The sequence below is a fragment of the Cyphellophora attinorum genome (genome assembly GCF_001299255.1).
Source record: "Cyphellophora attinorum strain CBS 131958 chromosome Unknown Contig7, whole genome shotgun sequence".
NCBI lineage: Eukaryota > Fungi > Ascomycota > Eurotiomycetes > Chaetothyriales > Cyphellophoraceae > Cyphellophora > Cyphellophora attinorum.
This window is the reverse complement of record NW_017253235.1, coordinates 513434-537925: the sequence shown is the minus strand read 5'-3', so window position 1 is coordinate 537925 and position 24492 is coordinate 513434. Positions and strand designations below refer to the sequence as shown.

The window sequence follows — 24492 nt, the reverse complement described above, 5'->3', positions numbered from 1 at the left end:
TCCTAAGCAATCACACAATATGTCGAACACGCCGGTAATGAGGCCAAGCTCAGGCGCCTTTCCTGGACATGACAGGCCAGCAGTAGTGGTGTCCGCCGAACAGGGGGGCCTGCATTCACCGCGGCAGCCTCTAGCCTTGAGCAGGCAGCAGAAGCACACCTCGTCAGGGTAAAGCACGACTTCATTCGCCAGTTTCTGTCATCAGGCCAGTGTTCTCTTCCTCTCACAAATCACACTCTGCGGCCCACACGTCGCGCGACCGAGGCGGATGTACACCCTTTCCCTGTTGATTCAGCGCTGCGGCGATATAAAACCAAGGCGCGTAGCCATCTTTGGCCTAAGATACGAACGTACATGGCGATGACGTTGGATCACCACTGGGCGCAACTCCCAGCAGAAGTCGCTACACTTTTGAGGCGGCAGTGGGCTTATGCGAAGTGGAATGCAGAGAAGCGTACAGAGGCCTTCTACCTCCAGCGTGCGCGGCTAAGTGCGTTGCTCACCTTGGCCGAGTTGCATGCCCGTACTGCAGAGGACGAGTTAGACGACAAGTTGATCCGGACTGGGGTAATGCGCACGAGATTCTGGAGGTGGTGGGCCACGTGCCGGGAGCACGAGAGAAGAAAAGGGACGTCGCAAGGCCAGGCAGCTTGGTGCGCACGCAGTTTTCTGGTCATTATTGCTGGACACAGTTGGGGTTCAGCCCGGGTTTTGGATCTGTTCTACCAAGATCTGGAACAGAAAACGCGCTTGCACCGATCCCTGGTCAAATTTAGAAAGGGGTTTGAGGCGATGCGCAGAAAATCATGGCTCAGGTTTGAGGTGATGGCGATAGTTGTCAGTGAAGATGACGTCGAGAGCAATGCTGCAATTGACGTTGGCAGGAAGACGTCAGTGGCAGAATCTGATGCTGCTCAAGACCACCGTCATCCGCCTTTGTCAAACGATACCGGCAAAAGCAGAGGCAGGACGCAGGCAGGTTCCGGTGCGTCCCAGTCCGATCATCCTGGTCCCGCGCCCACCAGGATCAGTAAGGGCGAGGGTCGGTTGGCGGACTAGTACCAGAACCTTAGTATTTCGAGACGCAGCCAGGCTGATATAAGGCGAGAAGGACCTGCATCTTGAGAGTCAGGAAACTGGATAGCGTATGGTAAATGCGTTGTCGTTGGGGTTGGGTTGGACCTCTATTCTGCTCGGACGACGAAGCCGGATTATTTCGTGAAAAGAGAATGAACGACTATCACGACTGCGCGGCCGAGGCCTTTGAGCGCGAATGGATCACGCAACAATGAAGAGGATGCGAGAAGCACAGCAGGTACGACTGCGGCAAGTTGCTAGCAATGTGTTGTTATGAACGTCGAATGAGAAGGAGCATGGTGCCAAGCGGGCTCGTTCTGGCGATAGCTTTCTGTCTGGGGCAACCAGCGTTAGATCCATAACGCACCTAATAGCGGCAGTGATATTGTCCTAGCGGAAATGCAACTTCCGGGCAGAACTCGTTTCTCAATAATACCTCAGTACCTGCAATGGACAAAAATACACGTTGATGATTAGGCTGGTTTCGCTGTGACTCTCCAGGGCTCTCCCCCCACTATCATTGCACTGCATATGGTGCTATAGCATTTCTTGTGATATCATCAGTTCAAGACCACACATACTAGGAAATACTTTAGTGGCGTGCGTAAAGATCCTGCCACCACCAGATCCAACATATCGGCAATTTCGCTTCCACTATTCACGACTAATCCACCGGAGACCTGGCTGAAAGCCCCAGCATATCAAGCATATCCTGACGCTTTTGCATTGTCTATAGTTCCTTCACGATCTTTGCCTACCTCCACCACCTGACCGGCAACAACGCTCCTCTTGCACAATCTTCGACTTGACTGCCGCAAATCGCTGTCTCAACACGATCGATTCGAAGACTCTGAATTTCTGGAGCAACGGGTCGGATCTACCTCCCGACTCAAAAGCGCTTACAATAACACCATCGACACCGACCAGCATCTACTCGCCTTTTTAGTCTCATCCGTGTTCCAGAGTCTCAGGCAGCTTCCCACAACACATTCACCACTCCATCACCATGTCCTCCTCAAAACTCACCATAACATCCACCCTCCCCCTCCTCAACACCCCCCTCCAAATTCCGCGCCTCGGCTTCGGCGTGTACCAGTCCCCCACCAACATCTGCGTCGCCTCTTGCCTGACCGCCCTCAAAGCCGGCTACCGACACATCGACACAGCCCAGTTCTACGCCAACGAGACCGAAGTCGGCGCCGCTGTCACTCAATCCGGCCTCAAGCGCTCCGAGGTGTTTCTCACGACCAAGATCCTTGGTGCCGCGGGTAGCGTGGACGGTAGCTATCGGAAGTGTGTTGAGAGTGTACAGAAGCTGGATCCGGAGTCTGGTTATGTGGACTTGTTCTTGATACACAGTCCGAATGCGGGCGGGAAGGCAAGGAAGGAGATGTGGTTGGCGTTGGAGCGGTTATGGAAGGAAGGGAAGGCTAAGGCGATTGGGGTGAGCAATTGGGGCGTGGGGCATATTGAGGAGATGAAGGAGTATAAGCAGGAGGTGTGGCCGCCGCATGTTAATCAGATTGAGGTGAGTTGTCTGCCTACTTCAACGTGATCACTGGTCTTCTTCGCTTGGATGACTTCTCTCGAGTGGCGGTTGCTGACTCTCTACAGCTCCATCCATGGTGCCAACAGCGCGAGATCGTCGACTACTGCAACAACCACAAGATCATCGTCGAGGCATACTCACCACTTGTGCGCAATTACAAGGCAAACGACAGTACACTACTGGAGCTGGCCAAGCAGCACAACAAGACCACCGCTCAAGTATTGATCCGGTACTGTCTGCAGAAGGGCTGGGTGCCGCTACCGAAGAGCGATACACCGGAGAGGATTGTTGCGAATGCGGATGTCTATGGGTTTGACTTGAGTGAGAAGGATATGAACACGTTGGACGGGCTGGACGAGGGGGATGCTGGGAGCATTGTGCAGGCTGTGACGAACACGCTGTGAGGTCGTCGAACTGCCGCGCATCCACTTTGAGAGATGTACTGCCTTCCGCTGTGACTGGGCCGAATGGTTCTCATACGCACGCTCCATCACCACATGGTGTTGGGAAACACGGACCCGTTGCGCGGTTGGGCCCTGTCAGTACATACTAGAGACGAAATGTATCGTGTCAAACCTCAGACGCCCAGGAGCTCACTATCACCAGGAAACTAGATTGCATGAACAAAATATGTTGTGGGTATTGACTCTCACTCGAGACCTAATCACCGGCACAGTAATATTGATAGTACATTCAACTTTCTCAACGCCAGGGAGACCTTCATGTCTGATAGTCGGGCCTGTCCGATGCGCAAACATGTAATGCTCAAGACGGAACTAGCACCATCAATCGCTATCATCCTTAGGACCTCCTTGGTTGCGCACTTTTGTCCTACTGGGCTTGAAGTGCTTCTTCTGATCCATTTTCAGCTCACTCGGATCGATGCCTTTCTCCAGAGCCGCCATCGTCTTCGCTTTTCGGCCCGAGAGCTGCTTCTGCTTTCCCTGCTCTGTGTACTGGTGATTGAAGGGCATGGTGGCATGCCCTGCATTCCTCGCTCCCGCTCCGAAGAAGCCTTTGTCCAGCTGTTTCGAGCGAGCACCAGTCTCTTTCTGGGTAGCTGTCGGTAACGGGATCTCTGGCGCAACCTCTGATTCCGTCAAGTCGTCGGAATGTGAGATGAGCACGCTTGCCGCTTGGCAGGGAGGTGTGCGAAGTCGTAGAGGTCTTGGTTGAACTCGTGGCCATCGATCTCGGGATCAGCTGGTGGTGGGTGGCAATACAGAAGCTTGCCATTGACGTAGTCCTTCAGGATGTAACGTGCTGCTCGGGACTCGTCAGGCTGGCCGTAGCCTGTGGTGGCAAATCCTCTCGCTCGAGCATATGCTCGCATCACTTCTGATGCGGTGGGAATACCTGTGCCGCCCTCTTCAGAGGCACGGATGCTGATCTTCATGCCATAGACATTCTCGAGGAAGCTCTGTGGTATTCTGTTCGCCACGAGGCCAGCAGGGCCGGTGAATTCGCGAAGCTGATCGATGGGCAGCACACCGGCACAGACAAGCTCGGCTTTCGTAGTGGCGAAGTTTGGGAATACCAGACCTGGACAATCGCACAGAATGACTTTGTCGGAGAGGTGGATAGTTTGGAAATGCTTGGTCTTGCCCGGAGTGGCTGAGACTGAGACTTTCTTTGCGCCGATCAGAGCGTTGATCGTGGATGATTTGCCAACATTAGGATAGCCGACAAGGCCGATCGTCGTTTTCCGGTCTGATGTGCTGTCCGGGGGTATGTTGGCCAGAAAGAGTGACTCGAGCTCGTCGACCGTAAGGATGCGTGTTTTTTCGTCGTCATCGTCGACCTCCTCTTCGGCGTCACCAGACTCATCTTCTGCTTCTTGCATATTCTTCGAATGTTCCTGCTCTTGCAAGTTCAGATCCTGGACATCCTTGACCATGTCTTTCTCGGGTTCATACTGCTGTATAATTTGTTGTTCATCACGCTCGATCAATTCGTCCAGACCGTCCCGCTCCTCATTTAGCTCCTTGGCTAGGTGGGCAGAGAAGAACTTGTAGTTGATCTTCTTATCGACAAAGTAGTCAGCCCAGGACTGTCTCTGCTGTTTTGTCATCATGTCGGTCTTGTTGACCAGTAAGAGATTGTGCTTGGCTGAGTCGACTTGGGTGACATAGCGTTCCAGATCCTCGCTCCGGAAAAGCAGTGGATTTCGAGCGTCGACTATTTGTACAACCAAGTCCGAGCGCTCTATGACTCGCCATAACTGCCTCCATACCTCTATATTTCGCTCAAAGGGAGTCATAAGCAGATCATCGTTCTCCTGCAACTCGGCCAGTCCTCTTCTCCACTCGAGTAGACTTGCTCGTTCCATCTCGTCCAGCTGGCGCGGTGTAGTTGACTCGTCCCATTTGGGCCTTCGAGGCACCGTCAACCTCCCTCTGTTGCGCGCATGCTTCTTCCGGACGCCCTGCTCCTCAGTGGCTGACAAGAGATATGGATTTCTCTGGTCGGCGTGTATGATCTTGACACTGTTCATCTTCTCTGCGGTGAAATCTGTGCCTGCCAATTCGGCTGTGGACAGGAACTCGTCGAGGGCGCCTTGTTCAGTGACACTCCTCATCTTGACCCAGGAGGCCTCCTTGGCCGCGTTTGTAACATAGCTCTCGCCGGTGGCATGGTTCGTCCTGACGACGCCCTGGTTGCTGCTGACCTTCTTGCGATCTGAACCTTTTCCTCTTCCAAACCGATCATTCATAAGACTGTTGCCGAGTCCGACGCTGTTCTTGCTCTTTGGTAGCACCATATTGCCGCGCTGTGTAAGGAAGTGACAAGGAGGGCTTTGGCAGTGCTTGGTCGGTAGAAAGCAATGATTTGAGGCAGTACTTGAAGGCTGATAAATCTGTGTACTGGTGGGGCGACATTGATATTGCACGACTCAGGTACCGCTAGATTCTTCTAGGCGCCGACGTCACTCGCTTAGTCCCAGCCTTACGGGCGCCTCTGACGCCTAAGATACTAAGGGTGTGTCACTGACTCCAAGTCAAAAAAATTTCCCCGCAATCGTTCAACTTTTTTTGAATCTGGAACGGTTCAGGAAACGACAACTACCTAGGTACCTGCATATCCTAACAGCAGAGCCTTCCGACAGGCGCACTCACTCCCGAACATCCTCAAACATGCCTCGCAGGAAATGGATCGACAAGAAGAATGCGCAGACATACAAACTGCTGTATCGGTCGCAGGACGACCCTCTCATTCACGATGAAGGCGAACGTGCACTGTTCCCTGTGGGCGAGGTCGCCACGTCGTCGCAGAGGCCGTTCATCGACAGCGGTCTTCACATCGACGATCTTGAGCAGGATGTCGATCTCGAGTCAATGCGGGACAACGAGGGAGAAGCCGCCGAACATGGAGTCTTCTTCGACGACACAAAATACGATTACATGCAGCATCTGCGAGATCTCGGAAATGGCGCCGGAGAGTCACACTACATCGACGCAATACCCACAAAGGTTCAGTCGAAAGGCAAGGGTAAAGCGAAGCAGATGAGGCTCGAAGATGCATTAGCTCAGGCCACTATCGAGGACGATGAAGAAGCAGACGAGGACGAGGCTCCGTCGTTGGTGGATAGAAGCCTGTACGCATATTCGAACTACACCGCCACAAGCAAGAGCCGGCAACTCGAGAGCCAGCAAGATGTGCCAGACGAGATCGCTGGGTTCCAGCCGGACATGGATCCAAGACTAAGAGAAGTCCTTGAGGCGCTGGAAGATGATGCGTATGTAGACGAGAAGGACGACGACGATGTGTTTGGTAGCTTGGGCCGCGATGGGAAGAACGGCGAGCTGAGTCTGGACGAATTCGAGTACGACTACGGCGAAGATGACGAGGGCTGGGAATCAGATGCTACAGAAAAAGCGCCAGAGCAGCCCACAACATCACAACCGTCCCCATCTGGCCCAATATCACTCAGCAATGAGTTCTCAATCGAGAGCGCCGAAGCAGCAGCGGCCGAAGACGGCGACTGGCTCCGCGATTTTGCTAAACACAAGCGAGATGCTGCAGCCGCCGCACGAAAGGCACCACCACCAGCAGCCGCATCAATAGTAGCCGCGTCTGCTGTGCAAGACCAAGCGCCATCCTTGTACACGCTAAACGGCACACCACTCCGTCAAAAGAAGCGAAAGGGTGCCCTGACAAACCCTTCCGCTTACTCCATGACCAGCTCCTCCCTTGCACGAACCGATGGCCAGCAGCTGCTCGACGCTAGATTCGACAAGGTCGAGAAGATGTACTCGGTCGATGAGGGCGACGAATTCGATGAAGACGTCGATGGCGGCATGTCACTCGCATCCGGCATGACTGGCCAATCCAAGATGTCACAGCTCTCCACTACAAGTTTCGCCGACGAGGGCGCTGTACGGCAAGACTTCGACAGCATGATGGATGGCTTTCTTGGCGACTGGAATAAAGCAAATCCCGGCGGCGGAAAACGGAAAGGCAACAAAGGGAAGAGGGGCAAGCATGGGAACGAGGCGTTTGGCTTGCAGCAGCTGGACGAGGTTCGTGCTGAGCTGGGACCGGCGAGGATGTACACGCGGCGAGCGGCGGCGGCACAGAAGACTTGACCGCAGAATCCTCCTGGCGTGTAAGACGTAACAAGATGTGCTTGTGCAAACGTGGCCCACTGAAGACATGCACTGCCGTGAGCGATCCGAGATCCGAGACACCAGCATGCAACGTGGTGTGTCTTCGTGCTATGGACATGCTTCTCTGTCAGTCCTTCGATTTGCCGGCGGAACATTCGTCGAGCTCCACCCGCGAGCTCGACATGAGACCGCCTGCCATTGCTGAGGTATACCAGCCGTTCTTCTCCCTCGGCTAGTAGTATGCCCCCCAGTCTCTCAACCTCATCAACCCACCTCGTCCCCTCCATCTACGCCGATGCCTGCGCACCTCTCGCCTTCGCTACCGGTTCCCACGCTGAATATTTCGGCTTCGTCCTGTCATCACACGCGGATCAGCACGTCTCCCACCATGATAAACCCCCATCTGCTTGACCAGGTATCGTTAGGTGGAGCTCACGTCGAATAAGGCTTATAAGCACCCCGACTCTGCGTATAATTAATTCTTGTGTTTGGACTCTCCCACGGCCGCAGCCCGATCTTCATTATGCTGTCTTCGGATGGGGGCTTGTCGACCAGGTATGAGATCCATGCGTGCCAGCCTGGGTCGATGTGTGAGGCGTCGAGCTCGTGATTGGAGTATTCGATCCACCGTGTCTGCCAGAGGCCAGGCCTCGCTGTCAGTAACATTTCACATCTCTTTCTCCGCTTCACGGGAGATGTTAGAGCTGCTCACCCGTAATGGCAGCTCCTCGGTTATGTTCTCGTAGAATTTGTTGCCCATGCGGTCGGTGCCAACCAGCGTCCCGGCTCTGGTGTCGCCGATGTACAGCATTTGCATCTGGTCATGTCATCAGTCGCACGTTCGCGCGAGGTGGAACTCTGTGTAGCGTACCGCATACTGCTTAACCCCAATTCGCCGCAGATTGCGCAGTGTGCGCGTTATAGTCGACATCCTGTGACGGAACAGGTGAGTGTGGCGCTTTGCGAGTCGCAAAGTGCTCTGTGTAGAGCTCGACAACAGAGCAGCTCGCCGTTATTGGAGGTTCGACGTTAAGGGTCACGTGAGTGGGGTGAGACCGGATGACGATAATCCAAGATTTAGCTCATCAGTCTAAGTCTGACCTGCCTCGTCTTATATACCAACGGTACCACCTGCTGCGGGACGGCGTGTGCCATGGCTTGATCGTCCCTTCCTTGCCCCAGGCTTGTGCAATGGTGCTTCACCAGGCTCTTCGTTGTCGCTTTCTGCGCTCTGCTCCTCAAAACAACCTGCTAAGCTAATGATTGCTCCTGTGCAGAATATCGAGTCTTGGTCTCATGATAATCATACAAGCTGATCAAGCTGCAACTGCGTTTATTACTCCCATCCACGTACCGCAGCCCACCAAACATACGAACGGCATCTTTCACAATCAGACCCTTTGTACCACGATCTCGAGCCTCCCGCTCTGACAGCAGCCACGCTCTGTGTCCAACCTCAGTGCCCTTGCATCAATCCATGTCCTCGAACTTCCATTTATATTCTTCACAGATCTTCATTGCTTCAGCACCGTCGCCCTTCTCACCCTTGTATTTCTCTCCGATCGTCTCCAGGCGTTCAGCGTGCTTCTCAGTCCGAGGCACCAATCTCAGTGGTGCAAGATTTGGGAAACTTGTCAAGCCATCCTTTGGTGTCGGAAACGATGCCGTTCTGTCCAGCTCGACTCCTTCAGGTGGGACGACGGAGAGCATGGAGAGAGCTTTGGCCATGAACAACCAGCCTCCTTGATCCGCGAGGGCTTTGCCTGGACAGACTCTGCGGCCGAAACCAAACGCTCCAGCCTTTTCTGGCTCCTGCTCCGGGTTGGGACCCAAGAATCTCTCCGGATTGAATTCTCTTGGATTGCGATAGACCGCAGGGTCATTCGAGAAGGCCCAGACATTGGGAATGATCATGGCACCCTTCGGAATATACATGCCCTCGTACCAGTCATCCTCAGAGGTGGCATGAGGAATTGCTAGGGGTCCAGTTGGCGAGTGTCGTCGAACCTCCTTCCAGATGGCGTTGACATATGGAAGTTGCGGTCTGTCTTCTAGAGTTGGAATTCGGTCACCGAGGACTCTGTCGATCTCTTCCTGCGCCTTGCGCTGGATCTCGGGACGACTCAGCATGAATCCAAAGAACCAACAGAGAGTGGCAACAGTCTGAAGAGGTCAGTCGACATCCAAATCGAACGAGCATCCTCCTGGACTTACTGTCTCTGCTCCCCCGCCGGTCAGTGAAGCACCAACTTTGTTCAGACGAAAGTACTCTTCCTTTGAGATCTCTTTGTGCTTCGTCAAGAGATCGGACATCAAACACGGCTCGCTTCGCCCCTGTGCTACCCGGTCCGCGGTGAAGCGCACAGATATGGCTGGCGCATCTACCATGGCTCGTTCATACTTCCTTCCAGTCTTCTTGAATCCGCCGCCAGGCGCCCATTCCGGAATATAATGCATCCAGTTGAAAATGTCAACAGCCCATTTTCCAGCGACCGTGCACAGGTTGAAAGCTCTGATAGAGTCTTTGTTGATGGATGTAAGTGGATCCAACCCTTCAGGTTCTGCTCTATAGCTAGACACTTTGTTAGCTTGATTTGGGACGTGTGTGGAAAATCAAGAGCTGTTGACATGGAACGGGAGTGCGAGGCAAAAGCATGAGAACGATCTCACGAGACCTTCAGTCTTCGCTCCGTTCCCGGTCCAAGTTTGGGAAGTGACTCACCCATATCCTATCCACAGGACAATAGCCGAAAAGGTCTTCGACAGGTTCTCTCTCCAAGAATCCGGGTCCTTCGCGCAGCGAACGATAAACTTGGTTATCTCCTCGTCCTGGAAGACTACTGCTCTCCTCAGTGCGTTGGTCGTGCCTGCAACACTATGGATGTCTTTTCTTGTTTCCCGCAGTTCTGGAATGTTTGGCTGGAATCCAGGCCACTCCTTCAGCTTGCACGTGACGGTTGCGAAGAACATTTGCGGCCGGCTGGAGTACTTTGTCGCTCGCTTATCAAGGAGCTCTGTGGCGACGTCAAGATCATTGACCATGACAATGGTCTGACCCATGACGGTGATGCTAGAAATCGGACCATATTTCTCCTTGAATGACAGCCAATGTCTGAACTCTGGTTGTCCTGCAGGTGGCAGCGAAGCGATGTTCCCGAGAATTGGCAATCCAACCGGTCCCGGCGGCAACTTGGACCTTTTCCTGACATGTAAGAATGTCTGAGCCACAGCGAGAACCAGGACGAAAACTCCGCCCAGAACGAACTGGCTTTGTGTCAACGAGAACATGATGCTTCGATGTTGCAGGGCTCTGCTGGACTGACTCTGGTGAAGCTCGGTCTCGCACAGTACTTGTACAGCAAACTCTACAATTGGATTGTGAACAGGCCCTCTTGGAAAGGAGCAAGGCCACCCTCACACCTGTCCGTGTTCGAGATCGCATCACTAGCTCTTGCACATCTGGCACGGGCAGCTAGGAATGCAGGCTCCATTATGGTCAGCTTCTGGATCTTGACATCAGCCAATGGCTGAAGATCACCATCTCGACCTGAGTGTGCGCCAACCCACGAGATGACGAGCGGCTCAGCGGCCGCAGACCGTGTTCAGAACGCTGAAAGCAAATGCGCATACTGTGCACCGGCAGGCACCGACACACAGGTAGCCATTGTTCCTGCAAGGGATTCCTGCTTCTTGCAGAGGTCAATCCTGAATCTTGCACCCAGTCTGGTCAGTGCAGTACTCTTCCGGAGATGCGGACATTACTTCGTATGTTCATTTCGGTCAAAGAGTCGAAAAAGGCATGCAGTGTTCCCCGTGAGTGATTACATAGCGATCTGACATCTTCGCATTTTAGCATGTTGACCAACGCGCGCTTCGCTTCACACTTGGGCACGCGAAATTGGAAAGCGCTACTTCCTCGTTGTGTTGGGTCTGGGATTATCCTTGTGCTGTTCTCCTATGTTACAAGTTAGGTATCCGGTCACTGGCTTCATACATATCTTCGATCAAGGATGCCCATTACACTTTTCGCAACAAGTTTCACGGCAAATGGCAGTCGTATCCACCGTATCTTGCGGTTGCCGAAGCGCGTGCGTGCCTGAGCTGCGGGATGCAAGGTCACAGACCAAGCGACATTCACTGTGTGACACAACCGCAGACAGCAGCACTCGGAAGGGGATATATCTGCTCGTGTTCGTACGACGCATGCGGAGCCTTGGCGCGAATGGCTGCCTTATTTGTGTTTTAGAAGGGTTATGTCTGGCGCTTGCTTACACAATGGGGCCCCCTTACGCACGAGGCAGACTGTTTTGCAAGTCCAGCTCATTGGATGATTCACTGACTAGCATTGCCTCTCTCATGAGTCGTCGCACTCACAAGTGTGAGGTGCGGTGCCTAATCGTTGAAGCAAAAGGACGCATGACTAAGCTTTCCGGCAAACATTCATCGTCAGCCTAACCGAACAGAGAATGCTGTAACACAAAATGAGAGGCTACGTCGACGACCTGAGCAGATCCCTCTGCCACAGACTCGATTCCATCATCGCCATCAGCAGTGAAGAAGAACTCTCCGTTTCTGCCATCAGGAGGAGGGAAGAAGTGCCCGAAAAATATCGGGGATAGTGGCCAATTTCCCGTCACCTTCGGCCTCACTCAGCCTTCCCTCAACTGAAGACCTCATCCTGCCGTCCATTGCGCAACAACGGGACCCCCTCACAGTTCCTCACAATCCATCAATCAACCCTCCAGTGCAGCATTGATCCCACCCTCCAGCTGGCCCCAGAGGCCCATGACCTTCAAATCCCCAAACGGCAGGATCTGCGAAGCAATCATGCCGCCGACTCCTCGTGTACGGTCACACCACCAGAACAGGTTGGCCAGTCCAGCCCACCACCCGGTGCCTTTGCTGTGCACGGCGCTGTCTTGTAAGTGCAGGAAGAAGGTCAGGCCCCAGCCTTGAGCTGGGTTGCCTTCCTCGGGGTAGAGGGCTGGGAGTGCATTGGAGAAGTCGGGACGAGGAGGGGAGATTGGCTGTTTTAAGGGATGTGATGTTAGCGGCGAATTGGGTGCAAGAGTGAGAAACCGAAAGACAATGCGGGAAGGATGGAATGGGCGGCGTGAACTGCACGCTGGTCAGTATACGTACCTGTCGCCCAAAGTCTGGCATATCCGGGATCTGGTTAGTGAACATCTCGTCCACTGTTTCCTTCTTCAGAATCTGTTCGCCCGAGTATGGACTCTTGCCGTCATTCTATTCCGCCACTGTCAGCAAGTCTTCACATACATGACACGTCAAGTTTCTCGACCGGCAAATCGTTTCCAGGCAGGTGGAGGCCTTGGCGAACTTACCAACAACATCGCAATGATCCGAGTGTACTCAGTCGGCCGCGCAAAACACCCATGTCCGCCTGCATTGAACACTCTTCCCTCCTCGCTCTTGTCACCAGCAGCCATCAACTGTTCCCTGACGATATGTCCACCTAGATTCAGGCCCAACTTTCCAGTCGAATTGTCCCTGAAGTTCATCCACGCGAGCCGACTCGCCATCTCTGGCGTTGGGAACATGCTGATGTTCTTGATCTCCAACGGCTTGAAGATGTGGTCGTGGAAGTAGTCATTAAGGGACTTCCCAGTGATGCGCGAAACGATCAGGCCAGCCCAGTCGATGTTGATGCCGTATTCCCAGCGGGAGCCGGGCTGGTTGACTAGTGGTTGGGTGAGGAATTGGGAGTAGCTGCCAGTGAACTCGTCCAACCCTGAGGCGCCGTAGTGGTTGAGGAGTTTTGAATTGAAGAAGGAGTAGCCGAAGCCAGCTGTGAGAACGTCAGTACCGAGGCCGTACGAATAGCAGATGTCTGGAGCTGGGAGCAGGTGCTAAGTGGGAAAAGGTCGAGCAGGTGCTTACCCGTGTGACTCAGGAGCATGCGAAGGGTGATGCCTCTCTCCTTCTCGACGAGTTTACCATCGTCTTGCAGGACCTTGACGGCTTTGAGCTCCTATATTGGCACTTGAGTCAGCTCTGGTCCGTCTTTCGCGCATTGCAAGATTCCCAGGGACGATGTTGGTCAAGTAAGTCAGGCATCTTCGGCGTAGCTCAGAGGAATGTTGTCTCCCAAGTGAAAAAGGTGCCATCCATCTACACTCTACACCCAGACAGATCCCCGGGCAACCGCACAATCATTCGGATCGCCAAAAAGCAAAAACCAATTCCCCCGAGGGAGCTGTTGGAAACCTAACTTAATAGGTTTTTTTGGGTTATGGGTTATTTTTCCTGAGTTCCACGCCTTTAACGCTATCGATCGATCGGAGGAGGATGAGGAGGAGAGGGGGTTCAGCTGTTCTGTACCTAACATAGCAGGGTGGCCCAGATTGAAGGGAGTATGGTGGTACCCAACCCTGCTACCAACCTGGACGGTCGTGGCTTAAGAACTCGAATTGCTGAGCAATCGCGGTCGATTGTTGACCGAGAATTCGGAACAACAATATATAAACACCATCCATGAATGTTGGCAAGTGCCAAGACTGAGCTCCGGCGTGGCGAGTGGCAACTGGACTGGCCGAGGGCAACGCGAAGTCTCCAACGCCGTTGCTCCGAAATAGGGTGTACGAACTTGGGAAAGACAAGCTTACCGGACAGATCTTCTCTACCTCCTCAACACTGTCCAGTGTTATCTTCCCCTGCTCTACCAACTGCATGCAAGCGACTCCCGTGATCATCTTCGTGCAACTCGCAATCCAGAAGATGGAGTCGAGTGTCATGGGTTCTGGTTTACCCACGCCTAGGGTGCCTGAGGCATGCTCGAAGATGGTCTCGCCTTTCTTGTTGATGGCGGAGAAGACGATGCCAGCGGCGCCATCCTCGGCGCTGGCGGTCAATTCATCTATCTGGGCCCGCAAGTTGGGGATAGCTGCTTCCTGGATCTTGGCCATTCTTGATGTTGGCAAGAGGAATGTATTGGTCGGTCTGGTCTGGACGATGCTGGGATTTTTGTCGAAGGTCCTGAGACTTCCACGAAATTGAATGCGGCGGTGCTGGCGGTGAAGACTCGAGAGCAGTTGCTGCAAGTGATTAAGGGTGACGCCCGCTTTGAGACGGATCGTGAACTACCTGAATCAATACGGGCTCGTGTGCTGGCTACCTGGTCTCTGAATACCGCGAAGACAGACCAGATCTACTGTAACTTCTGAAGCTGTTCAGTAGTGTCGACGTCTGTAAAGGCTAGAGCTGTTGATTTACAATGACCTCAGTGAGTTGAAACAGACACAAATAGACTTCTGGGGAACATGTTGCTCTGTTCTTATACCTACTGCCCAAACGCCAGGAACATGTCATCCAGCTCGTGTTTCAAAGCGGGGGACGAGGATCTGCTTCATCATTGCGCCTGGTCTGACTTTCCTGGCGTAGGAGTCTGGACCATACTTGGAGATTTTGATGCTACGGAATACCTTTGCATTGGTCAAAGGGTACGTAGAGTACGAGTCAGCTGGCCAAGCCGTTCCTGGGGCGAGGAGGGGTGGCAAACAGCCCCAGAATGAGATAGAGGTGGACGCCTGGATGCAAGTAAAGGCTTCAATTGCTACCGGTGAAGGCATGCGTCGAAGCATCATTGAGCCGTAGGACCGAGCTTGGCGAGGGTACCTGTCAAACCCGAGAGCTTCGATGTGGAGGAGCTACGTTATTGCCCCGCACTCCGATTCTCCCTGAACCTCGGGAAGGCGCGGCTGCTGTTGATGAACTTGTCACTAGTCGATCATGCTTACCTACGCACAACTCTGGGACGCTTTGGGCAGGACATGTGTGGATGGAGAATTTATATGATTTCGTCTGAGCAGCAAGTTGCTCGGCAAGCGTCGAGAGGATGCCTGACAGATGCAAAATAAGGCAACGAGGCACGGACTCCACCCCACAGGCCTATCATTGATAGAAGCTGAATGCTCGATTACCTATCAGCCGCTAGTGATAGCGAGGCTGAGTTGATCTAGGGGGTGACTTGGTGTCCCACAGGGATAACGGCGCACTTTGATGGCACCAATATGCAACGCTCGCACTAAAATCCGAACGATCTGGCCTCAAGCTTGATAGCTGCCCACCTAGACAACTCACATCACAGCACACTCCCTGTCAGGATTCTTCTGCTTTCCACCATGCTTCGAGAGGCGATGTTTATGCCTACCGCCCTCATGCTTCTGCACCTGCTGGCCTGAGTGACTCGCCGGGACTCCCAATGTATTTGGTTTCGGTTGCGCAGCAGATTGCTTTGCTACCACGTCCGTCGTGGTCGGGGTATCGACAGCAATCTCGCGAACGTGTACTTCCGCAGCCTCTGACTGATGTTGCTGATGCTCACGGTCCTTGGAAATGTCGCGACTGTGACGCTTTGTGAGTTTCGATAAGCGACGGCTTATTCCGCCACTACTACCAGCATCACTTCCTCTTCGATTTGGAGACAAACTCTTACTGATGGTACCGCTCTGTGCCTTTGACGTATTTACCCCGGCTGTCGAAGTATCGGAAAAGGATATGACACTAGGTCTTCGACCCTCGGCAGATGAACGCCCACGAGGACTCTCTGGCCCGGTAATCTCAAAGCTGGGTCGACCGGACTGCACGTTTGCTGTTGTGACTCGACTGAGCGGTAGTGACGTTGTCGAGCGGCCCAGATTTACTTCACTAGCGCCACTCTCAGACTTCGTTGACTCCTCATCGATTGGCATGATCTGGTAAAAGAGCAAGTACGCGGTCTCCTGATGCAGGGCGACATCTATATCGACGGGTGTGATTCGTTGTGGTGCTAGATCGTCGAATCTGACCCATTGGTTCGAGACGCCGGACGAGGTGGCGCCCTCATTCAGTGGACTTCTCACAAGAGCAACGTAATGTCCTGAATCCACAGAATTGCCACGGTGACAAACCACTGACTGCAATGACAGCTTGAAATTGCCAAATATGGCACCATTATCAGTAACAGCATCGTCTTGGATGAAATGTGGTAAACCGATCTCAATGGGAATGTCGATATATGTGCCAAGTCGCGCTGGTTGACCGTTCTTGAAGGTGTAACGTTTCAAGCATAGACCCAGAACTGGTCGTCTATCGGAGAAATGCGCCGCGATCTGAGCGTCGTTCGTTGGAGTGTTATCGGTATACCATGGAATGAGGCTGAAGAACTGCCACCCGGGCATCATCACCGTCTTCCGCACGCTCCCCGCCCGTGACCGGTTGCTGGCCTCCGTTGGGACCTCCGTGAGGGTGTCTTGTCCACTTGCTGATTGTGACGGCGTGAAGCGGTCCTGAATGATGCTTTGTTGCCGAGGTCTGGCTGGCATTCTTGGGCGTGATGGCATTGGTGGTCCCGAGCTGATAGGCGTCGCTGGAGAGCTCGATTCTGGGTCGATCTCAATCGTTTCGACGTGTATCGCTGCAGCCTTGATACTGGGCTCGACAGGTGATTTGACACTGTTCATTGTCGCTCGCCGCTCCAAATATCTCCGTACCTCGATCTTATTGTTGAAGTACTCCTCAAGACAGTCTTCAAGCCTGATCTCCTTCCTCTGTCCCGTTGGATCCTCTGGAATTGCAACCTCGAGCAAACGTTCATTGATGAATTTGTGGTCGTCCGTCTCATCTTCTTTGCCTGCATGGAATATGTCCATCTTCAATGTCAGCAAAGGCAAATCGAGCTTATCAGTGATGAACGTGAAAGCCTCGGATGCATCTTGTTGTTGCAGCTCTGCAGCATCAGCCCACCCGCAGTCAGCTATAGCCCCTTGAATCCTCGCCGTTATGTCGGTCGTGATCAGTTGACCCGTTCTCAGCATGTTCACCCACAGTCGCAGTAAGAAGCTCAATTTTTGCCTTGGCAGATCCGGGAAGGGATTGTAGAGCATAGGCTCGAAGCTGTCGAGGTGGGAGAATATTGCGAATAGCGTGGAGTCAAGGAAACAAGTCACCGCTTGCCTGTTCACAGCGCCTCTCATATGTGTACCTGAGCGATACGGCGACACCATGCTTTCGGAGGCGTCTGAGAGGGCTAGCAAGAAGTCGTAGGCACGGTCATCGTCGTTCTCCGAGACTGGTGAGTGCAGGGCCCATAGTATTGTGCTGTCTCGTATCTGGATTCCTTTCTTCTCCGATAATCGAAGGCGAATCGCTTTGATCTATCTTCGTTAGCCTCGACTGGTGGCGTTTGGGGCGACAAACCTTCTGCTCTTCCGGGCGACCCTCGGCTGTCGCTTTGGAATTGAACAGTCCCTATCGATGTCAGCGACACCTTTTTAGGGAGCGCAAGCGTCTTTCACAGAGGGGAAAACGGCGGCTGCTGATGTACGCACATAGAAATCTGCAACGGATTCCGGATCAAGTGGCTCCAACTTCGGCTCGCCCGTACCCTGAGATATCCTCGGTTAGCATGTTTGCGTCTCTCAACCAGGAACAACGCTCGGTCACATAGACAGACAACACCACGTTCCGCCACTTCGTGCAATGTGCTAGTGACAAGGCGCGTACCTTGCAACAAAGAAATCTGAGCATGACGAGGTGGACTCACTTGTGCTTCTGTTGACAGGGAGTCATGGCCGATTGATTTGTGAAGAACGTGATGGCCGTGCTTTCCATCTTTCGGTCGTGGAGACTTGTCGCGACTGCCATAGTTGAATATCAGCGAGCTAACTTTACCACTGCGAACCGCGACAGCCGTCCTGACATCACAAGGTCCCAACACATCGGTCCAACTTACACGCTCAGAAAGCGACGGACACCGCTCATTGCTGTCGGTCGTCGTTTGCAAGGTCCTGCCTGCGCTCTACATTCGCCGCCACAGCACCTTAATCAGGCGGATTGTAGCAGAGGTCAGGGCGACATCGTGCCAATCCTGAGGGGTACGTGGGGCCGCCCGCGGCAGCAATCTGATCGACCTCTACTTCAATCGACGAGCACGGCAACTGTGGTGAGATGATGCGTGTAGGTTCTCGAGCGCGAAATATGTTGTCTCTCTATATAGTGGCAAGTCTTTAACTTACAGGACTGTTGTTGAATTCCCGAACGATAAATTCACGTCGGCACTTATCACCCGCCCACGCCCTCATCTCGGCCCTCACTCACTCCACTACCGCGTTTCTTCAAACGCCACATGCTCCCGCCCAATCATTTTTGTCTGACTTGCGCTCCTGTCTGGGCACCATCGTACTACACCGCATCGGCTGCGTACAACCAAGACGAGCTATTTGCCATAAGTGCGGCTTACTGTACAATGCTTTTACCATTTGGATGATCAAAATCACTCAGTCCTTCTGCGCTGACTGAGCTCGATACTCAGGCATGTACGTCACAAGGCAAGAGAAAACGCAACAGCAGTAAGTGTGAGTTCATTGCTTTCCATTCTTGTCCAGCTATGCTAAAATCGCAACCTGGGATCTATCATGTCGTATCGACTTGTTCCCATCCTTCTCACGCTCAGGCGTCACAAGTCGGAAGGAAATAGTCCTAGCAAGCATGCTTTGCGCGTGGTCGTCGATGCATGTGAAACCCGTCGTCCGTCCACCGGGAGAAGCCTGCCCACGAGCTTTTCGTGACTCGCTAGGTGCCGTGTCTAGAGCGACTTGCAGCTTCCTTGGGCTCGTTGTTTGTCTCTCATATGTGCCTTTTGTCCTCACCTGCGATGTCGATTCCTCCTTTGGCAGGATCGAGCGGCCAGCGTGAACCTCGTAGTAGCCCGTCTTACGTGTCTGGTCTCGACAACTTGAGCTGTGCAGTTCAACTCGTGATCTTTGCACTGGCCGCGTACAGTGTTCAGGGTCAGTGAGGGCTTTCACAGAGACGCTCTCACTTCGAGATGTTCATTTGCTTTAGACATTCGATCATCGACAAACAGCTGAGCTTCCGAAACTCGTGAGCAACGACCGGATCCAAGTCGTATGGAGGACCACCACTGACAACACCTTCGGTAGGCAAGCACTTCTCCCTTGCAAGTGCAACGCTAGTCACGACGTCGATCCACTTCTCGAGTGAAAGTCTCATAGGGCTGTCGACCGCCAGAGTCTTTGCAAGCAGCGACCGTGGCAAAGCTTTTCGCTCCTCGAGATGCTCGAGACACATCATTTCGAACAGACCTTGCGATGTCGTGCTAGTCGTCTTGATGCCGGGATTGCGCTTGTCTTTGTTCTTTCCTGCCTTCGCAAGCGGCTTAGCCCACGGCATGAACTGAGTCTGCTCAGGCGACAGAAGATCTTGCGCAAGTTCGTCCAGAACAAAAGTGTAGAGGTTCTGTAGCTGCTCCTCCGGAATCTTCTGTGCGATCGTCGTGTCCGAGTACAGAATTGAGACCCAGCAGAACAGACGCCATCGTAACATGTTGTAGTCTTCGCGAACCTTGGTCGAGGACCGATAAACACGGTACACCAACACTAGATATTCGACAACAAGCTTCTCAATCTCGATTGTTCGGTGTGGCTCAACTAGAGTTATGCTTTGCAGCTGGAGGTCTTGTATTATTACCATCTGACTTCGGAGTTGGGCCATTGGATACTCTTCGATCGAGCTACCCTCTCTTGCCAAAGCAGCGAGGTTGAGCTTCAGTGCTGCAGCATATGTCTTTTTGTGACACTTCACACTGTGTACCATAGTCATGAGTTGCTCGTCTGTGGTCTTGTGATCTCTGTGGAGCAATAGATCTGCTAGGGAGCTCGCGGCAGCTAGCTAGAATGACTTGGTGTTGTTGGCTCAGTGGCCTCGCACGAATTGCATGTGCACGTGAAGAAATACCCATACTGCAGGTTCGTCTGGCGAATACTCGTCGGATATACGACTGGAACGTAGCCGTTGCAGATCTCTTCTCCCTTGGCGATGGGCTTGCGTGCATGGACGGAGATACTGCCAACAATCGGATTTGGTGATGAGTCGGGAGAGAAATGGTTGGAGACGTCGGTCCTGATCAAACCATTCGGGTCGCAGTTGTGATTCATCATGGCCGGCTCTGGATCAAAGACCTTACCCAGAATGTCCATATCGGGATAGCTCAGAGAGAATTTGTTTGCTTCGAGAACACACATTATACGTTGAATAGTTGAGATGCTTTCCTCGCTACCCGCAAGCTTTTGGAGGGCGTGCGAATCTCTGACAAGGCGAGGACCTCGTATAAGATCTAGAAGCACTTTGTCAACGTGTGCCTCGAGGTCAAGAATCTGCTTCCAAGCTTGTCCGGAGAGCACGCCATTCTTTCGCTGCAGAAGGATTCGCAGAGCAGCACGACGGTCGGTGAAAGCGTTCTCGTTGCTTAGTTCTTCCAGGCTACTGCTCTTGTAGACCGAACACTCGTATCTGTGGTGCTCGGTCCAGGCTTGCTTTTCGCATGAGTCGGAGCAGTATTTGACCCGTCGGCAATTGGAGCAGTCCTTCAGTTTAGAGCCGGGAGGTCCGATTGCAATATATTTCCAGGAGCCATGGAGCGAATTCTGCTCTGTTCTGAAGCACTGATGACAAGTCGCTGAACGTGACAGGTCAGCAGACAGGTCAATGAGACAGCTTTGTTGAACTCACAGTCGAATTTGTAAGGAGCCACGAAGATACTGATGGGTTTGTTGATGAACATGATCTGCTCGCCGATTTCGAAAGCTCGGGTGGCAATGAGACCTCTCCCTCGGCCTGGGATTTCGGTGACGACGTAGCATGATTGGTCACTTCGCGGTCGCCCACATCGATCAAGGTGTCGACTTTGGGAAACATTGCGCCTGCCATGTTCAAGCGATGTGCCTGCGCTGGTGAGCGCAGGAATAATAATCTACGACCACTTCAGTCGTCTCCCAAAACAAAAGGCTTGAAGGCAGTGTTGAGAACGAAAGAGTGCGGCGCAGCCGAGTCGCAAGAGGATATATTGACGTTGAGCGAAATGACGCAAACGAAAACGCCAAGTGAAGGACGCGGGCGCCGACCTGAGGTGAAGCTTGTCAGATGAAGTGGCCTTGAATGGTGATCATCTGAGCTTGAGATGAGATGCTGGCGGGCTTCATTGTCTGGACGTTTTGTCAAAGAGGAAGACTTGCTTCCCAATCAATCATTCCATCAGAACTCCAGGTGTTCGAGCACCTCCTCGAAAGCACCCGCCTTGTTGTCTGATGGCCCGACACCCTCCAGCCCCTGTGCCAGCGCATAGTAGACAGTCATTTCGACAGGGGCACAAGTCGTCCTGTAGACACCCAATGCCGTGGCTCTTTTTGCATTGACGCTCATGAACTCCTCTGGCGACATATAGCCATCCGCAATCACAGAACCCCGAGGATCTTTCTTGCTGGATTTGTCCTTCTCGTCGGAGCTTCTCGAAGCATTCCTCCGTCTAGACCTGCTTCGCCTGCGGCTTGAGTCACGCTTCCGATCGCGGCTGCGACTGCGACTGCGGGACCGACTCCGCCGCCGGTCGTTCTTACTTTTGGCGTCGGTAGGAATGTCACCGTCGATGGCTAGTTTCAAGCCCCATTTGCCTTCCTTAGTGACGGCGTAGACGAACATCTGCCAGGGGCACTGTTTCCGACTTGGGAAAACCGGCCAGCCTTTCGGCACTTTCAGTGATCCTCGGTCTTTGAGGCTTGCGAAGTTCCGCCAATGGACTTCTTTCTCATCTGATGTCGAGGCCTCCAGCCACCGGCGCTTTCCCCTACTGTTAGCAGCTGCGCTGAGGTGGAGTGCTTGCAGCTCCTTGGTTCCAGAACGCCGTGTCAGGTTGCACCTGTGAAGCACCCACTTCGAATGCGAAGTCGCACTGTCCGCGTACATGCAAATGGAGGCAGGCGTAAGAAGCAGAATGTTGGCGAGATTCATGACGATATCCGTACGATCAATGTCGGAGTCATGCTCCAGCCAGATGGATTCAAGGAGCAGCTCGAACGGGGTGAGCTCGTAGTCGACTCGCAACGAGTTGCCATGGGTGGACAGCGCCATGATACCGTATACCCGGTCCCTGAGATCCTGACAATGCCGAACGCCAGATAGGGTGGTCCAATCGGCGTCTTTGTGAACACGTGAGCTCTCACGCTTGTACGAAAGCCGCCGCTGCCACAGTGGATGGATGTTCGACATGTAGTCGTTGAAATCATCACGACGTTTAGAAGAGAAGACCACGTTAGTAAGGGCTCCCCTGTAGATCTTGTTGTCGAAACGTCGGATCGTGTCTTGAAATACATCGAAGGTGACCCAATCATTCCCCTGGATGATTCTGCCATGAGATGGCAGTGTGAACTCTTGGATGACCCATACCCGATCCCAGTAGAACGCGCTATTGATGTCCCGGAATCCCCTCCAGAACTCATCATCGCTGGCGGAACTTATCGCCATTGACATGTCGTTAGTATCTGCATACTCCTTCATCTTCTTGATAGCATGCTCAATATGGTCAGAGTCCCGACTCGACGGGCCAAGCCAGACAAGGACTTCCTTCGTGAAAGAATAGATTTTCCACATCATACCTACTTGCTGATTCTTTTCCTCGACATCTTCTTGATTGATGCCTCGGAAATATTAGCATGAGATCGAGCTGGGCGAATGGTCTCAACAGCGGCGACTCACAGATAGCGTCTACCCATAACGGCTTGTTTCTCAGATACTTTCTTGCATGCCTCAAGAATGCAAATAAATTCTCTCTCACAGGAAATGGCTTCCCGTTCAACAAGATCAGCTCATTGCTGTCAACACCAGAAGACTTTCCAGACGAAGCCCATGTGTAAGACAGAGCCGAGTAAGTGGCCTTGATGTCACTACGAGTCAACTCGCAAGAAATGAGTCCGTTCTCCTTTTCTGGTCGAACGCGTAGGATCCGGATTCGACCTTTGACAGATCTATCCAGCGGTCCGTATCGGAATGAAGCGATCTTCTGTCCGCCGTTGCCGCCACTGCCAGCCTCGCTCGCATGCCGTATCGATGGCGGCGGCCTGATGGATGCTGGTCGCGGCGATGAATCTCCAGATGGTGAACGTGGCCGCGCTGGGTTACAGGCAGATGCGATGTCAATATTCGAGGTCCGTCTGGTTATCACATCAACCTCGTAGACAGGAACAGCCTGGCGTGTGGCGGAACTCGATCGGCGGTAGTCCCCACCACCCGAACGCGGGATGTTCAAGTATTGGACCTCACGATAGCTGCTAGAGTATGCCCCTCCTTGATCCGGGAGTCGTAAACGGTCATCATTGTCTATATCGCGTGAGCTGCTGTAGCGACGCGCGCCCAGCGACATTGGAAGAACTGTGTCGAAGGTCAGGCTATTGCTTGAACTGTGGGAGGGGAAAAGTACAAGACCTATGTAATAAGCCATCCTATGTGCCGAAATAAGCTGGGCGTCAAGCTTTCAGCGCCCGCCTCGCCCGCTGTCTCGGTTGCACAAGCCAACGCATCATCGACAGGGGCCAGGGGTCTCGAATTCCCATCTGGGGGCCTGATCTTCCAAAGCCGTCGTCGGCATTTCATTCGACGTCGTCATACGATAGCTGAAGTGCTTCTAGGAAATGGCACAGTCTTCCAGATCTCGCCCTTCACAATTTGAGAACGGCCGACATTGTCTGAGCTTAATTGTGAGAAATTCGTCGGCCGAGGAGGAGGCAGGTCCATGACACACGACCGTAGCACACCCTGGGAGACGCGATGATCGAAAGGTCGATGAGCCTGGGCATAACTCGAAGAAGGTAGGAGGCCGGTACGACGTGGAAGACGCGTAGAGTTCGCCAACTACTGGTACCGTGAGTCAATATCAGCGTTGGCTGGCGTCTGGCAGGGAATTTCCAGCGGAGAAACAGCTCAGCACTCTGGAACATCTGACATAAGTTCACCACGTGTCTCCGTTCTCTGTCCTCTCGTCTCACAGTTCAGATTGTTCTCTTCTGACCATTGCCATCGCTTGTTTCACTCGGCACACGGCCTTGGGACAAAGGCACAGCTTCGCGCTTCATTGGGATTCTCATCTCAGGTGGAGGACTTACCAAGTTCTGAAGGGACCAAGTCCCCTCTGAAGAAAGAAAAGAAAGATTCAGTGCGATGAGAACGAGAGATTTATGGTGGTCGGACAGGCTCACGAGGCAGGACCGCTGGCGGCAGGTACGTGCCACTCCCGCCGTGACCTGCAGGCACTGCAAGATATGCTAAATTTTGGCAGGTAACACTCACAGCCACAGACATGCCGACGCTGCACCAACTCTGAGATCTGGCAATGCTCAGAGACCACTTTTCTTTCTCAGAATAAATCAGCAAAGCTCGCCCAAGCAGCTCCTACAGATCATTGTTCGAGCA

General features: G+C 53.2%; 8 protein-coding genes across 8 annotated transcripts; 2 read left to right on the top strand and 6 right to left on the bottom strand.

Annotated features, from left to right (window-relative positions):
- Window positions 1-2083: 2083 nt before the first annotated feature.
- AB675_9673 (uncharacterized protein) lies at window positions 2084-3030 on the top strand (the record flags this gene model as incomplete). Its single annotated transcript, XM_018150229.1, has 2 exons — window positions 2084-2605; window positions 2692-3030. 2 exons carry the CDS (start codon window positions 2084-2086, stop codon window positions 3028-3030), a joined length of 861 nt encoding a protein of 286 aa, XP_018002211.1.
- Window positions 3031-3411: 381 nt separating this feature from the next.
- AB675_9672 (Large subunit GTPase 1) lies at window positions 3412-5387 on the bottom strand (the record flags this gene model as incomplete). Its single annotated transcript, XM_018150228.1, has 2 exons — window positions 3412-3754; window positions 3805-5387. The coding sequence occupies 2 exons, from the start codon at window positions 5385-5387 to the stop codon at window positions 3412-3414; spliced, it is 1926 nt and encodes a 641-aa protein (XP_018002273.1).
- Window positions 5388-5760: 373 nt separating this feature from the next.
- Window positions 5761-7212, top strand: AB675_9671 (Protein LTV1; the record flags this gene model as incomplete). Its single annotated transcript, XM_018150227.1, has 1 exon — window positions 5761-7212. The coding sequence occupies one exon, from the start codon at window positions 5761-5763 to the stop codon at window positions 7210-7212; it is 1452 nt and encodes a 483-aa protein (XP_018002233.1).
- A 453-nt stretch (window positions 7213-7665) lies between these two features.
- Window positions 7666-8164, bottom strand: AB675_9670 (NADH dehydrogenase [ubiquinone] 1 alpha subcomplex subunit 12; the record flags this gene model as incomplete). The annotated part of the gene is made up of 3 exons (XM_018150226.1): window positions 7666-7866; window positions 7946-8050; window positions 8105-8164. 3 exons carry the CDS (start codon window positions 8162-8164, stop codon window positions 7666-7668), a joined length of 366 nt encoding a protein of 121 aa, XP_018002597.1.
- A 539-nt stretch (window positions 8165-8703) lies between these two features.
- On the bottom strand, window positions 8704-10521 carry AB675_9669 (O-methylsterigmatocystin oxido; the record flags this gene model as incomplete). Its single annotated transcript, XM_018150224.1, has 3 exons — window positions 8704-9396; window positions 9448-9805; window positions 9956-10521. The coding sequence occupies 3 exons, from the start codon at window positions 10519-10521 to the stop codon at window positions 8704-8706; spliced, it is 1617 nt and encodes a 538-aa protein (XP_018002511.1).
- A 1445-nt stretch (window positions 10522-11966) lies between these two features.
- On the bottom strand, window positions 11967-17994 carry AB675_9668 (Acyltransferase LovD; the record flags this gene model as incomplete). Its single annotated transcript, XM_018150223.1, has 10 exons — window positions 11967-12260; window positions 12376-12480; window positions 12579-13042; window positions 13135-13225; window positions 13860-14333; window positions 16041-17387; window positions 17431-17481; window positions 17529-17618; window positions 17777-17870; window positions 17966-17994. The coding sequence occupies 10 exons, from the start codon at window positions 17992-17994 to the stop codon at window positions 11967-11969; spliced, it is 3039 nt and encodes a 1012-aa protein (XP_018002574.1).
- A 1056-nt stretch (window positions 17995-19050) lies between these two features.
- Window positions 19051-20815, bottom strand: AB675_9667 (Histone-lysine N-methyltransferase Smyd1; the record flags this gene model as incomplete). The annotated part of the gene is made up of 3 exons (XM_018150222.1): window positions 19051-19882; window positions 19990-20710; window positions 20764-20815. 3 exons carry the CDS (start codon window positions 20813-20815, stop codon window positions 19051-19053), a joined length of 1605 nt encoding a protein of 534 aa, XP_018002452.1.
- A 470-nt stretch (window positions 20816-21285) lies between these two features.
- On the bottom strand, window positions 21286-23446 carry AB675_9666 (uncharacterized protein; the record flags this gene model as incomplete). The annotated part of the gene is made up of 2 exons (XM_018150221.1): window positions 21286-22724; window positions 22783-23446. The coding sequence occupies 2 exons, from the start codon at window positions 23444-23446 to the stop codon at window positions 21286-21288; spliced, it is 2103 nt and encodes a 700-aa protein (XP_018002179.1).
- Window positions 23447-24492: the final 1046 nt, after the last annotated feature.